At 43.7% G+C, this 16,161-nt stretch overlaps 1 protein-coding gene across 5 annotated transcripts in view; it reads left to right on the top strand.

Annotated features, from left to right (window-relative positions):
* The window catches only part of LOC115144999 (breast cancer anti-estrogen resistance protein 3-like), an 81,629-nt gene that overhangs the window by 47,510 nt on the left and 17,958 nt on the right, over nt 1-16,161 (top strand). For 3 of the 5 annotated variants that reach the window (XM_065003095.1, XM_065003092.1, XM_065003094.1), the window contains one exon: nt 3,124-3,166. In XM_065003095.1, coding sequence (XP_064859167.1) covers nt 3,124-3,166 — 43 coding nt within the window. Of the gene's footprint in view, nt 1-3,055; nt 3,167-12,784; nt 13,158-16,161 lie in introns of those variants that run through there. The other 2 variants (XM_065003093.1, XM_029686190.2) reach the window with 2 other exon arrangements.

Below are 16,161 nucleotides of genomic sequence, written 5' to 3'. Positions count from 1 at the left end.
CAAAACAATACTATTATATCCACGTCCTGCTACATTGGGAAGCAATAAACTAAAAAGTAGTCTATACTACTTTTAACATGAAGACTCCCTTTTACTCAGGTTCTGTGTCCTCCAAGGTTAATTAAAATAGATTTAAGTCCGTAATGAAATGCTGTAATGTCTTTCTACTCTGCGAGTGGGAAGTGTCTAAACCAGAGGAGCAAGAGTGCAATTAAAACCCCCTGCTATTATGACTTTATCAGGAAGGGAGGCTAAAGAATTTGGGAATAGCATCATTAGGACCATCAACATTAACCAGATTAATACGCCCATTCAAAAGAGTTCCCTGTTCAAAATCTATCTAACTGCTGTATCAGTTATAATATTTTCCACTTGAAACGGAACAACTTTGTGAATTAAAACCATAACACCACGAGAATGAGAGGAGAAACAGGATGCTTTTACTTGCCCTCGCCATCTCCTGCGTACTTTTAAGTAGCTCGTCCTTCAACACGTAGTATACCATGATACGTTTATAAACCCAAAAAAGTATCAAAGATCAGACATTAACAGGCTATGTGAGAAAAAATATACCCTTGAATATGTGCTACATTACCCAAAGGCCCTAGCACATGATGTAGAAGTCAGGCTTGCACATGAGTGTCAATCATTTTAGTCCAAGGAAATGATTGAAACTTAAGTCTTCATATAATGTAGTCCCGATGCTTCTCGGTAATGCAGGATGAATGAATAAGGTCCCGATGTGTCCATTGACATGGAGCTAAACATCTTCATCAGCATTTTGGGGCAGCAGGTAGCCTAGTGGTTAGAGTGTTGGGCCAGTAACCAAAAGGTTGCTAGATTGAATCCCCAAGCTGACAAGGTAAAAATCTGTCGTTCTGCCCCTGAATGAGGCAGTTAACCCCCTGTTCCTAGGCTGTCATTGTAAATAAGAATTTGTTCTTAACTGACAAGCCTAGTTAAATAAAGGTTAAAGAAAACATTTGACAGTGTTTTATGTAATCCAATGGAAGAGAATTATCAACATAACATAAATAAACTTAAACATGACGTCCAATGTTCAATGGACAACTATCTCGCCTGTCATATTGAAGAAACTGAGCTAAGTGATGAGCACATACAGGCTACAAATAATATAAGAAAACTGAGTGGGCTAGCTCACCATATTATTCACTTAACTGTTATGCTAGCTACAGTACTACAGTAGCAGTTAATAAATGATTTATTGTTAGTTAGCTTGCCAACAGTCACATGATCCAAGCGGGTTTAATTCTCCATAGTCCAGAGTGGTGGTAAACTTCACTGCCTCAACATGACTAGGAAGAAGATTTATGTTATATGCCATGGATGAACGCCTCGGTTTGAGAGGGAGATTCAAACTCGTGTGACCATCCATTGTCGGTCAGATATTCCATTGACAATGTTGAGGGACCTGAGCTGGACGTTTGACCCTGTCGTAGCCTTTTCCTTTTCGGCGGGGAACCACAGATAGGTCAGGAAAGAACAAGATCTCTTTGTCCCCGTATATCACCTTGCCCATAGCCCTGGCTTTCCGCATCACTCGGACTTTGTCTTGAAAGTTGAGAAACTTAATGTTAAGGACTCAAGGAGACGGATGGTTTCTCTGGCCTGTAGGAGCAGGAAGCAGATGGGCTCTTTCAACTCATTGGGCCCGGACAACTTTCCATACCCCTTGCGCATTGAAAGAGCACATCAGCTTCCAAGAGATAGAGAGAGAAATGCAAGAGAGAGAGCGAGAAATGCCACTGCGTCACCATTTGCCACTTTTTCAAGTAGATTAACCAGTCTCAAATTAGACCTCCTGTGGTGGTTCTCGAGTTTAGTTTTGAAGTAAGATCCGCCACCTGTTTATCCAACTTTTCGGTCGTTGTTTTGACAGTGACGACAGTATCTTCCACCATGCAAATGTGTTCCTCTGCTTCGTCCAAGTGCGTGAAGTAGGCTTGAAGGTCACGTTTAACCTCACTAATCCCTGTTAGGACACCTTTGTGTTTTGCGGAAAAGTCCGCCCCCATGGCAGAGATTGCTTCCAAAACCCCTTAGTTCTGGTTCTGGTTGTCTACATTGCTGGTTGTCATGTCGGACTTGTGATGTGAGGAGCTTGTAGGGCTTGCTGGGTTAGTAGAGCTGGCTGAATTAGCAGGGCTAACTGGCCTACCCTGGACCACGTTGTCGATGCGAGATGTTCTTCTTGTTTTAGGAGGACTTTGTTTAAGTCGATTCATAATGGATGTAGATACGCCTGAAATTGTCCAAGAAAATTGGTGTTCATGTTACCAGGATTAAAAATAAGAGATCAAAATAAGTTTAGCCGAAATTGGCAGGAGAAAAACACATCCTCCCAGTTCAATGCCATAATATGATGTTTGTGTTTTTTCCCCTTCACAATCTCTATGGGAAAAGTGGTGAAAGGCTGAAGGAATTAATTCCCCCCCTGTAAGGCCTCTGCATCAAGGGTTTGGATTAAACTACTCTTTAATCACACAAAAAAAAAGAATATTGGAGAAAAAAGTAGAGTAGAGAGGCAGAACTCAAATAAACAGAATGTTTAGCAGAACCCTGAGGAGGCATCGTCTCGTCCTCAGGGATTTGAAATGAACTCCTCTCAGCCTTTTGAACTGATTTCTTCTCAAAATCCATTATGGACGTCTCGAGTTGGTTCTGAGAATTTAGGCAGGACTAGCCCTGCTAATGACAGGGAAAGTTTAAACCCCTTTTTCTCATCTAATGTAACAGAGAAAGGACTCATGTGGGAGTTTCTTACCCCTCTGTGAATTTGCCACTGAGGTCAGAAGAAGGGGACATGTGGCTGTGACTTGTGTGGGGGCTGGTTGGGTAGACAAGTGGGTGGGGGCAGGTGGTGTCTGAGCTTGCCACTCCTGTCAGAGAGGAGGTAGAATCTCAGTTAACAGCCAGGGTAGTAGCAGCAGCTCTGCAGACACAACACAGCACAGGGAGGGAGTGGATGGGACCAGCAGCAGCCAGTAGAAATGTGTTCACTCAACAGAACCCTGCCTCTGTCTCTGTTCCCCAGGGACCTCAGCAGCAGCCAGTAGAAATGTGTTCACTCAACAGAACCCTGCCTCTGTCTCTGTTCCCCAGGGACCTCAGTAGCAGCATGGATCCCACCATGGAGTATGTTAAGGTAGGAACCCACTCAACCATTACACATGTGGCTGAGACAGGTGTCACTATTGTTTTGTTATCTCACTTTGTTTTTAAACTGATTCAGAAGCGGTCAGAAATATTGAGGTTTGAATCATCACTTATCTGAATGGTGTTTTAGTCAGGACTGACAAGACCAGTCATACAGGTTTATGTTTTCTACCAGACAACAAATACTGTAAGGATATAGTTCAGCTTTTTTGAAGTTGATATGACACTAATTCCTACAAAACAGTTGAGACTAGTTTTGTGTTCACGAGGTCAGTGAAATAGGGCAAGAATGCTAGTAGCGCTCAAGGACCTCTGACACAAGATGTTGATCTGACATCAAGGATATGATGTGTCTTGGTTTATTTTTCCAGGATTTTAAAGAGATACAAAGAAAGATTAAGACAGTAAATATGTACAGTATATATGGAGAAGACATGATGTGTGTGTGTGTGTGTGTTCGTGTGTTTGAGTTATAAGGCCTGATGATGTCATGTTTTGTAACGCACTAATCTTTGGACAAGAGGTTGAACTTTTTGTTCTCCAGACAGGTTGAGCATTCAGTTCAGAACGTTTCGCTGTGTAAAAGTGTCCTCTTCAAGCTTTGTTTCCTGTGTAGACATCATCTAGTATACCCATTGGTTAGAGAGAGAAAGGGGCATTTGTTTGAAAAGGAGTGAAGATCCAGACGTAGCCCTCATAAGCTCTCAACTGTTACCGCAATGCCACAGGAAAACAGTAGGCAGACAGGAGACTGTAATCACTAGTTTAGTTGTGTTTTGTCTCAGAAGGAGCCACACTGTACTCATCTGTAGCTAAGGAGCTGAGTAACATCTTCAGTGGAGTAACGTCTCTTTGGTTCAAAAGTAGCAGAGACCACTTGGGTAGAAAGGAGTGTCTCTTAGATGGAAACGATGTGGAACACACAATGTTGCATTTCCACCAAGAAGAGAGACATTTCTCTTTAGACTTTTTTGAAATCTAATGCCCTAAAAGTTTTGCATAGTACATGTTTAAGTAGCTAAGTAACCGATGTTGGCTCTAGCTATAATTCCTCTTTATGTAAGGTTGCTGTGAGCATAAATGATTCTACTCTCTAAGGGGGAGGCTGTCAAGAAGCCTCAAAAGGAAAAGGATGAGCGAGCGGTGGAAATGTGCTCTGTCTAGTACACTAATCTAATTTCTCTCCAGGCTACGAGGCACTTTGTCTCAGAAATAGGTCAACGTATCGACCAAATCATATTTCCTATTACCTTCACCTGTGTCCCTGCTCACTGTGATTGGGCTTGAGTGGTGACTGAGGTTTGTGTGTTCTGATACCACACGCCTGACAACTCTCTCACTCTCTTTCACACACATGCTCGTTCACCCAGTCCTTCCCTTTTTCCCCTCACCCACTGTCACTAATACCCTGAGCTGCTTGCCTCATACGATAGGATGCTCTCAGGTCAGTGTGAAAAGCAAACATAGTGGTTCTTCACATGCAGGTCAGGAGAGCAAACAGCTCTCATATCAGGTGCCATGGCAGCCTTTCATGAACACACGCACAGCTCTGCTACCTCACTAGGGTAGTAGGCAATGTTCCCTATAAGCTGCGCCAGCTCCCCTTGGACAGATGAAATATCAGCCCGAGCAGAGATGCACGAGATTGAACTTCCCTTCACTTTCTAGAGTTTTCCTCTTTAGTTTACACTATCAACGTTTCACACTACTGTGGGAATTGTGCTTGAATCAATGCAATGTTAGCCACTTGTTTTGAGATCAAACCAGGGGCTGCATGCAGCCAGCTGTGCACTTTTGTTCATATTCTTTGCTAGTTAGTGAGTTATTAGCCCGGTTATAGATCATTTCTAGTTGCTTCCTACAACAGCAAAACGTTTGTGCATTTCTAGCCGTCTTTAGAAGCAAGTCAGGTAAATAGCTTTTTTTGTAGTAGCCAATAGGCAGAGGGTAGCATCATTTGTCTGATTCTGGAATGGTGGAAATAATAATAATGACTTTTATTTTGTAAAGTGGTTTCTTGCATCAAACAACATAACATTCTCAGTCACCACCTTGTCTGAAGGACAAGTGGATAAACAGGGTAATGTCAAGCCCTGCATGTTTCTTTCCAAAGTCTCATGGAATGTTGGCCTTCATTGAACACCACACATTTGCTGCTACTGTAGTCTGAATGATAGAACAGCTGTTCAAATGTTATGGGATGCATTTTTCTCCATTTTGTTGATGGCAGGCCACACTGATGGGCCGACATTATGATCAAATAGCCACAGTAGCCTACTTGGCCCCTGTTAAAACTGTAACTTAAAGTGGGTACAGCCTCAGTGTTTACTGTAAACGTATGCCGGAAGTTGCACAACATTTTCATGTTCAAGTTAGCGCTCAGCAGATCTGAAATTTGCTCAGGTGTCAAAACATCGGTAGTAAATAGTCCTAACCGCTACTCAGGGCGCTGGCTCAATATGCCTTAGAAAAGAGAAATTGGCCCAAATCAGAAACTCAGTTCTTCAGTCCATTGTTATCTACCCTTTATGTCAAATATGAATTCTGTCACTACCATCTCCATTCATTCATGCTCATTCAGTCACCTCAACATGTTGGAACAGACAACCACATGGACCACCTCTTCCCTCATTACTAAAAGTGATGATGGAGAGAGCTGCCAGCCTCGTCTGACTAAGGTTGATGACAGAAAGTGTTATATGAGGATGAAACATCCCAAACGCTGAGCCCTGTCCTCATCTCAGCTCACCTCAGAGAGATTACACAGGTGAGGGTGCAACTGAGACCATGCAGGGCCTCATTCTTAGACAAGAGTCATCTATGCCAAGCGCGTACACGTACAGTACCAGTCAAAAGTTTGGGCACACCTACTAATTCCAGGGTTTTTATGTGTTATTTCATAGTTTTGACATCTTTACTATTATTCTACAGTGTAGAAAATAGTAAAAATAAAGAAAAACCCTTGAATGAATAGTTGACTGGTACTGTACACACATCTACACGCACGTACACTAACACACACACTAACATAAACATCAGCCCATCTGTAAATAGCCCATCCAATCTACCTACCTCATCCCCATATTGTTTTTATTTACTTTTCTGCTCTTTTGCACACCAGTATTTCTACTTGCACATCATCATCTGCACATCTATCACTCCAGTGTTAATTTGCTAAATTGTAATTACTTGCTACTATGGCCTATTTATTGCCTTTACCTCCTCACACCATTTTCACACACTGTATATAGAGTCTTTTTTTTCTATTGTGTTATTGACTGTACGCTTGTTTTTTCCATGTGTAACTCTGTGTTGTTGTTTGTGTCGCACTGCTTTGCTTTATCTTGGCCAGGTCACAGTTGTTAATGAGAACTTGTTCTCAACTGGCCTACCTGGTTAAATAAAGGTGAAATAAACAAATAAACACACACAGGTACACACACACACAAACTCTGTGGTGAGTAACACTAGATTCGGGGTAGTAAGTGTGGAGTTTCTCCTGTGGTGTTTAACCAACGCTAGAGAGGCCCGACGAAGCACAGCCCGCCTCCAACAGACTCATCCAACTGTGTTATTCTGGGCAGCCACAGTGCAGAGGACAGCAGGAGTACAGCAGACTAGAGCACCTCCTGTTAATATCTCTCCCATTGTTTTGTTTGGAGATCCAGCTGCTGTGTGTGGGGCCTTCCTGCTGAACTCCACTGTCTGGCCCAGGCCTTACATAATGCCCATGATACTTTATCCACTGTTACTGTGAGCTCCACACCTCAACACAGCCCATCCAGGTGTGTTTGTTTTTCCACCCAGCTGGGCCTTAAATGAACAAGCTATTTAAACAACAATGAATGTTTGCCACACATGAACAGGAAACATCAAAGGCCAATGTGCCAAAGTAATTTCCTGTGGGTAGGTGACCCGTGTTGCAACACGGAGCTGGTCAGGGTAATACCCACAATCCTACTGCAACCAACCACTGGGATAGTGGTTTAGGTGGGTGGACTAGAGAGACAGAATGACTGAATGCTGCACCAGTGTAGCTTCAAACTGTTCTTTGTGAAAGTCTTGTTGTTTTGCCTCCAATTTCACATGGCTACTATCTTCAAAGCCAATCTGGAAGGCGGGAGAGTGGAAATTGTTCAAGAAAGACTCAATGCCTAAAAATACAACTTTTTTGCTGGATGGAGCCCAACTTCTCCCTCTGGGAGTGTGTGGTGTTTATGAGAAACAGGTTTTATATCATGGTCATGTGTCTCTACATGGATTAGATTGAGATTAACTGTCAGAGTGACTCAGAGACACAGTCACAAAGAGAAAAGGGTGTCAGATGAGGACAAAGGGCCAGGACCTGCTACTCCAGTAGACTCTTAAGTTCAACATCTAGTTTTGATTCACATTTGGTTGAGTTGTCAACTAATGTGAGTTCAACGTGAAATCAACCAAAAAAGTCACCATGTCATTGGATTTAGGTTCAAAGTTGGGTGAAAGAAATTCTATATGGCCTTACGTTGATTACTTTTTGCAAATCCAATGAGATTTCCACATTGATTCAAAGTTATTTTCGTTCAAATGACTTAGAAACAACGTTGATTGAACCAGTTTTTGCCCAGTGGCTGGAGTGTAGAAGAGAAGAGAGGTATAGCGTGAAAGACTGATTGAGAGTGACCTAGTGAGAAGAATGGAAAGAGAGAGCATGAGAGTGAAAGAGAAGAACCGGAGGACAAGAAAAGACAGGATGGAGAACATCAGGCCTAGTGGATTGTTTGACCTGTTGGTCTCCCCGGGCCCCCGATGAAGGGATTTCTTTACTTCTTTTCACACGAGGCATTAACACAGCCTCTCTCTCTCTCTCCTCCTCGTAGAACCGGCTGAACAGTAAGCAGCTAACTGCTTATGAAAGAGCTTTAAAGGGAACAATGGCTCTCTGTGCCTCCTATGAGATCTCCAGCCCTTGCTAAACACCAGATGAAGACCCTTTGGCCCTCCGTGTGGCCTGCACAGCACAGAACAGCACGCGCAGCCTGCAGGAATACACACAGAAATACACACTATTTGTGACAGGCAGGGTGAGATCTGACAGTCTGACAACTCACCAGACTAGACAGCCTGTATGTAGGATTGCAGTCCTATCATCTTCATCAATACCAAGTAAATGAATTTGCCCAGCACGTAAAACGTTTTCTACTGCAAGGTCAAAGGCTGTGGAGTTTAAGTGATCTTGCTGTAGATAAGGAGAATTGTGTTGCGTTCAGGGAAATAGCCAGCAGTGTCAATTTCCCGGGGTTAGAGAGATTGACTTACCAATTGAACTGCAAAGACATAAATTTGGATTTCTCACAATACTTCTAAATAGGAACATTCATACATAATGTGCATATGGTGTGGCTAGGATATGCAGCACAGGTGTGATTGAGACAGACACAGACAGTTAGCTGCTCCCAGTTAGAGGCAGATGCCAGCAGGATTATGAGGATGGGACCCCCCCCCCCCCCCTACAGTGGGCCTACCTACTGTACCTGGCTGTATCCTAGACTAGTTAGAACTAAGTTCTGCCCTTCAGCAGGGTCTTGGGCTGCGATATTTTTTTTCACTAATTGCATCTCTTGGAAAATGAGATCAGCTCTTTTGACAATAATTGGGCATAAGATCCGAATTGGGCTGTCTGTGTAAATGCAGCCACAGAGTCCACAGTTCATACCACAATGTAAGAGAAATGGCAATCTCTAGTGGTTTGATTGAAGTACTACAGTATAATTACACAGCAGAACAGCTGGACAGACAGTATTGAAGTGCACCCATAATTCCAGTCAATCTCTTGATAGTCTGTTCTTCTCTTTTTATTTTCTGGAGTTGAATTAAAAGATGTGCCAATATGCTTTCCAGGGAAATGGTATTTGTGTTATCCATTGTAGTTTCCAAAAGTCTAAAGGACAGACAGACATTACACACAGTTTCTAGATCTTTTAGACATGACCAAGAGACAAATGTGAATGTTGTATGTGATGTGCTGTAATGGCACACTTGGCACTGGTCAATAATGCTCTTTGGTTCTGTGCCAGCGTTAGTGTTGTGTGTCTCAGCTTTCATCACAGCGTTGTCATCATCAGTGTCACTGACATGCTAAAGGCATTCTGATAAATGCATCACTTACTGATGCTTGGTTGCACACTTCTATCTGGCTCTATATCCATCTGCCTCTATGCTCGTGTCCAAGAATGGTAAAGTAACTGAAATGAATGACTACCGACCCGCAGCACTCACTTCCGTCATAATGAAGTGCTTAGAGAGGCTAGTCAAAGACCACATCACCTCCTCCCTCCTGAGACACTCGACTCTCTCCACTTCACCTACCGCCCTGACAGATCCACGGATGACACAAACCCCATTGCACTGCACACTGCCCTCAACCACCTGGACAAGAGAAATACATATGTGAGGTTGCTGTTCATTGCCTACAGCTCAGCCTTCAGTACCATAGTGCCCTCTAAGCTCACCACAAAGCTCACAGCCCTGGGACTGAACTCTTCCCCATGCAACTGACAAATGACAGTCCATCATGAGCCCCACAAGGGTGCGTCCTCAGTCCCCTCCTGTACTTCCTGTATACCCACGACTGTGTAGCCTCACAGTTCCAACTCCATCATCAAGTTTGCTGAGACGGGACAGTAGTAGGCCTGTTTACCAACAACGACGAGATGGCATACATGGAGGAGGTAGGTACTCTGATAGTGTGGTGCCAAGTAAAAAACCTCTCCCTCCATGTCAGCAAAACAAAGGAGATGATTGTGAACTTCAGGAGGAACCAGGTGGGGCACGCCCCCATCCTCATCAACGGGGCCGCCGTGGAGACATTTCTCGGCATACACGTCTCAGAGGAGCTGAAATGGTCAAACCACACAGACACCTCAGCCACGGGCTGTTCTCCCCGCTTCAATCACTCAGACGTGGGCAGAACAGGAGCATCATGGCTAAAACTAGCAGACTGGCCAATAGCTTCTACCCCCAGACCATCAGGCTGCTGAACAGCCACCACTAGTCAGCTACCTGCTCCTCCTGCCTCCCCGGATGAGTTCCTCATCCTACACATGCACTGTTTGTTTGCGGTTGTATTTGCTCTGTTTCCAGTATCTTCTGTCTGTTTTGTCTTACATAGTTTTTTGTTGTTAAATAACAATTTGTTCTTAGTTGACTTGTCTGGTTAAATAAAGGTGTAATACAATTCAAATGATGATACAGGTCAACTGGATGTCAGTCAAAAGTAAAGAATTCTGAGTTGGCTGTTCCTCCATTCCACTTGTCTAGAGAAATAAATGTGTGTATTTTGGGGGGTACTTTACTTAAAGCTGGTCATTTGAAGCTTGTGAAAACTCTCTAACAGGTTCCTCTCTTTCCCAGGGGCAGGCAGTCTTCTGGGGTTTTAATGAAAGCAATGAACTTGTTTGATGTGTTTCCTGCGGGAAAGCATTTCTGCACTGTGTAGAGAAGAGGGAGTGCCAGCCTGCTTTCCCTAATGTCTTTGTTTACACTTTATGAGCGTTTCGGAGGCAGGGGAATGGAACCCAGCCGATAGGTAGCCAACTGTTTGCATTTCTTAATGGCTCTTGGGTAATTACACTCCCGCACTCATTGGATCTCCTGACCCTTTCCCAGTGCGGTTACAACGGGAGTTTTTTGTTCTTACAACAGATTTATGAATGGCGCAAGACAGAGAGGACCACTTAAAACTATTATACAACATGAAAACAAAGCACATGGATGACTGATTTGTCCTGTAGAGCCCCAGATGTGCTCCAGATGCATATTGGAGATAGATGGAGTAGAAGAACATACTTAATAGAGTATTCACTTTACATATATTTCCAGATTTTTTTGTTGACATTGTGTAAATGGATGAGCAGCAGTATGCATTGCAGTCATTCACTGTCACACATCTGCATCATTAGGTCAGTCGGTTCTCACTCCCCCTCACCTGTAGTTGGACCGTATCTCTGATTCATAGGGATGAAGCAAGCCAGTCCTGTGAGGCTGTATCTAATGATTGCTATGGTATATTTTCATCCGTCTAGCGATCTGGCTTTTTCCCCACATGCCGGTAATAGGCTGTAAGTTTCCCCTAATGCTTTTTCAACGGACAACTGAATGAAGCTGGATTTGACCGCTCACACGTCAGGATGTCAGCTGATGTCATGGTATTGGAGGTCCAACCAAACATTCCCTGGACAGCTGAGAGCCCAACGCTAATGAAATGCGGTTGGTCAATTCCTGTAGTTGTTGGAGTGGTTGACATTCCACTCTGACGGCATTATTTGGGCAGTTGACAAAATGTGGTTCTGTGTCAAATCAAATCAAATGTTATTTGTCACATGCGCCGAACACAACAGATGGAGACTTGACTGTGAAATGCTTAATTACGAGCCTTTTCCAAACAATGCAGAGCTAAAAAGTATGAAAATTAGCTAATAAAAATAGAAAATAGTAACAATAAATAACAATAACGAAGCTACTGTATATGCTGTACAAGGAGTACCGGTACTGAGTCAATGTGCAGGGTTACGAGGTAATATGTACATGTAGGTAGGGGTAAATGTAATTAGGCAACAGGATAGATAACAAACAGAATAGCTGCAGCATATGTGAAGAGTGTGAAAATGTGTTTGTGTGTATGTGTGTGGCGTCAATATGCGTGTGTGTGTGTGTGTGTGAGCATATGTATATATAGTGTGTGTGTGTGTGTGTGTCAGCCATTTGGTAGCCATTTGATGAACCGTTCAGTAGTCTTTGGGGTAGAAGCGGTTCAGGTGTGAACAAGGTGAACAGTCTATGACTTGGGTGGCTGGGGTCTTTGACAATTTTCCAGACCTTCTTCTCACACCGCCTGGTATAGAGGTCCTAGGTGGCAGGGAGCTCTGCCCCAGTGATGTACTGGGCCGTCCACACCACCCTCTGTTGCGCCAGTGTGACTCAGTCGGTAACAGTGTTCACAACATCAAGGTCTTGGGTTCAAGTCCCTGCAGGATCCACCGACATAATATGTATGCAGTCATTGCCCTGTAAGTCATTTGGGTAAAAGCACCTGCTAAGTGCCATTTGCTTTCTAATGAAGAATACAGTCTTCTCGACATGCTCAGTTATACTCCAACCATCTCTCTGACTGAAGTTAAGTGGCCGTAGCATTGAAGGACACAGAGACATTGCTCTGACCCCAGTGAATATGTATCTTGTCACTCATCACTACTCCTGCTTCCCATCTGTGTACTACTACATTCTGCTCAATGGTTGTTCAGAGAGACAAATTAAAAATAGACTGAGAAACCAGATCATTTGCCTATTTCTCTGTTCAACAACTATGTCTGACCGACTTAGTATTAGATCAAGTATGAAAAAAAAGACCTTCACAGTTCAAAACAGCAGTGTGTTAAAAGAACAAAAGAATCACACAGCATGTTTATGGTGGCGGTGTTAATCAGAGCAGCACTGTTGGTAGGGTACCGGGCTTCAGAAGAACACACAGGAGCTTCTCCCCTCCCTCTAAACTCAGCCAGTGGTAAGAGGGGGCTGCAGGGGTTAGTCCTGGTAGAGGCAGTAGAGGCAGTGCCCTCCAAGCTGGCTCTGACTTTATTAGTGGGAGAGCAAGATCACATGGAGTTTCCACCGCTCCATAGATGGAGCTCCGGGACTGCGTGAAGCAGCATGGATTAGTGTGTTCACCGTGTAGAGCACAGACAGCAGGGCTGCTTAGACTGAAAAGGAGACGAGAGAGAGCCACAGAGTAAGGTGCTGCAATGCTCACCCCCTCGGTGTGACAGAGGCGAAGGCTAATTGAGAACCTCTGTGCTTTTTTCATGCCAAGATTTGTTTGTGAGGCCGTTTTTGCGAGTTCACCGAAAAAGGTGCGAAGGATGTCAGAGAGATGCAACGTTCTGAGTACCTTGACTGCAGCCCTGTGCTGCTTCTACCAGAAGAGCTCCGTCATCAGGGCCAAGGTGAGTGACGTCATGCCACTGTTCGTGTCACACGGTCATCCGTCAGCATTCACATCATAGCCTACTGTGTGTTCTCATAGTCAGTGTCTTGCATGTTTTGAAACCAGGTCATCTTAACTGCCTGCCCCGAATTTCCTGGAATTACTTCTGTACTTTAGTGAAAAGGAAACATGAATCAAACCTGGAAAAGGGCTTTGATTCATTCTCTGTAATCTTATTCTAAGCTTTCTTTGGGCAAACAGGCTTAGCCAATGGTAATGTAGATGAATCATCAGTTGCTCCTTTAAAAAGAGGCTTTTATCCTTGATCCCTTACTGTAGCCTGAATGTTTGGGTGTGATGAATGTGCCCTCTGGGCTGTGTGAGTGCTGAATGTCGTTTTTGGGGGAGCTTTCTCCTCTGTATTGACTAGTTAATGTGGGTTAGAGTCTGTCACTGTTGTGGGATGGAGAGAACTTTTTTGTGTGTTTTTATATGCTCTGTGCTGCCTGGCACATGTGTCTGAGTGAAAGCTTTAAATAGCCCTGTTAGTCAGTGCTGGCTGTTTTTTTCCTCCCAGATCAGACCTGCTGTTTAGATATTTTCATTATAGTAAGTGAAGAGGTCAGCCAGATATCCCATTCCATGTGACGACTTATGGGAGTTGGAAAGTGATGCGTGTGTGTGTGTGTGTGCGTGCGTGCGTGCGTGCGTGCGTGCGTGCGTGCGTGCGTGCGTGCGTGCGTGCGTGCGTGTGAGACTATGCTCTTGGACTATAAATGTGTGAGAGCTCATCTGTATAATCTGTGTATTTGATTTAGAATGTATCTCACAATCCACTTAAGTTAATGATACTCTTTACTTTTCTTTGTTTGAAGTATGGCTTTGATATTCCTTTGTAATATGTCCCATTGAAAGTGGTCTGTCCTTTATGACATCAGGGGGAATTGTTACAGTGGCATTAAGTGAATTGGATGGTGAGGCTGGAAAGAGAGAGACACTACAGTATATCTGTCCCAACAGTGTTATAGAAAGGCCCTATATCTGTCCCAAGAGTGTTATAGAGAGGCCCTATATCTGTCCCAACAGCGTTTATGGAAGTGACACAGGCCTGTAACTTCAGAAGGGGCAAGGGGGTCATGAGATGGACCAAAATACTGACATTATTAATAGCCATTATCAGTTATGCCAATTATTTGTGGCTGGCTGAAGAATGACATATACTGTAGGCCTATTCTGTACAGTACAGTACTTGCAGAGACACCTTGTACACAGTGTGTAATACAAGTGGGTTGTAAAAATTGCCTCAACAGATAAGCTGCAAATGAGTTGAAAGGCTTATAGGAAGTGACTTTTCCCTGGAGGTCTACTGCCCCAAAGCTCATCAGTGTTAACCACAGTGAGCTCAGCCCCTCACCCCCAGTCCTCCTCCTCATCATAATTATCATCTACATCTATGCTGGCTCTCACACTCGTCCATCACGTAGAGCTAGTGATCCCTCCATCCCTATTTCTTTCTCGATTCTCTCTCTCTTTTCTTTGGTGACCCTCTCTCATCATCACCCACAGTGGAGAACGGCATGTTTTGTACAAGTCTATGATTAATCTGATTCTATTGTTTTAAGGAGAGATATTTGCCCCAAAATAGCCCACAGTTTGTTGCTCCTGGAGTCTGGCTGTTTGGGCCCAGCGGACCCTAGAGAGTCCAGATAGTCTGTTAGCTTAGACATTGGCTCTGTTTTGTTTGGCCCATGCTTAAAATAGTTCCATGTAAATACCTGGTTCGGACACGCTAGTCTGTGTGTCGGGGTCACAGGGGGTAACACAGTGGGCCGTGTTGGGCCTTGGGGCTCTGGGCTCTGGTGCATGGGGCCATTAAAGAGGGAGAATTATTGCCTGACGGACTCACTCTGAATTTAATTCCGCTGCTCTGTCAATCGCTACATAAATTCAGTCTGAATCTCCCATCCTAGAAGTTGATAATGTCATCAGGCTGGCTCTGGGACCAATCACAATGTGTTCGCATTCTAGAAATTGTATGGGGGTGAGGCAAATCCAGACTCATCGTGGAGAAGAAACATCAGTTTGGCCGGAACGATGTGGATGGGTAGCCAAGTAAGGAGAATTACTCTGTGGCCTGTGCTATGTGCTAGCTACTGAAAGACATCTCACTAATTTCCTCTCCATTAAAACAACACCCAGCAGAGGCTTAAGCACTAATAAAGGAGCCAGGCAGCTCAGCAGCACAGCTGGGAGTGGACGACAGCCATGTAGCTCCAAGGAGCTGTACTGTATGCTGTGTGTGCAAACACCACACACACTCTGCAAGGTCAGAGTAGTAGTGCTAAGCAATTAACCAAAATGATAGTTATTTTTCAGTTTTTAAACAATTCAATTATTTGAATTTCATTTCATTCAGTTTTTTTTCTGTGAGCTCGATGTGCAGTTTCTGTAGAGATAAATTAGATCAAGCCTGAATTGGCGATGAAGTGGGGAGTTGTATTTTCCAACAGGCCAATATTCTACATAGTTTAGCGCAGAAAACATGGTAATTAACTACAATGACCATAATCCATTGCGCCGCTTAAACTTGTCCGGTCTGTGTATAGCAGATACGGAGACCGAGAAGCGAGAACGAGCGATCGAGAGGGATAGAAAGCAGTTGCTTCAGGAGTCTGAAAATACATGATCTAAGTGATTGATAGTTACTATTCAGCAGTCATAAGAGAGTGCCTTATTTACTTTGAAGAACTACTAAGATAGTGATTTTGTCAGACAGCATAGGCAGCAGCTCTACAGAGATGAGATGATGACTTTATGATGGTTATTAAGTGATTAGTAATAATGGGTAGTCACTACCATCATGGGACTTTTATTCATTGTTTTATTCTGTGTTGTTACAGCATTCAACCCACATAATGCGTAGTGCTTTTAATGCGATGGGCTGAGTGGATTGCTGTGGGGGAGCACAACAATCCTATATTTATATTTTGCCTTTTGGTAGGCCGTCATTGTAAATAATAATT

This window comes from Oncorhynchus nerka, linkage group LG17 (genome assembly GCF_034236695.1).
Source record: "Oncorhynchus nerka isolate Pitt River linkage group LG17, Oner_Uvic_2.0, whole genome shotgun sequence".
Lineage (NCBI taxonomy): Eukaryota > Metazoa > Chordata > Actinopteri > Salmoniformes > Salmonidae > Oncorhynchus > Oncorhynchus nerka.
The sequence above is the reverse complement of the archived record's forward strand: the minus strand, read 5'-3'. Positions and strand labels throughout refer to the sequence as shown.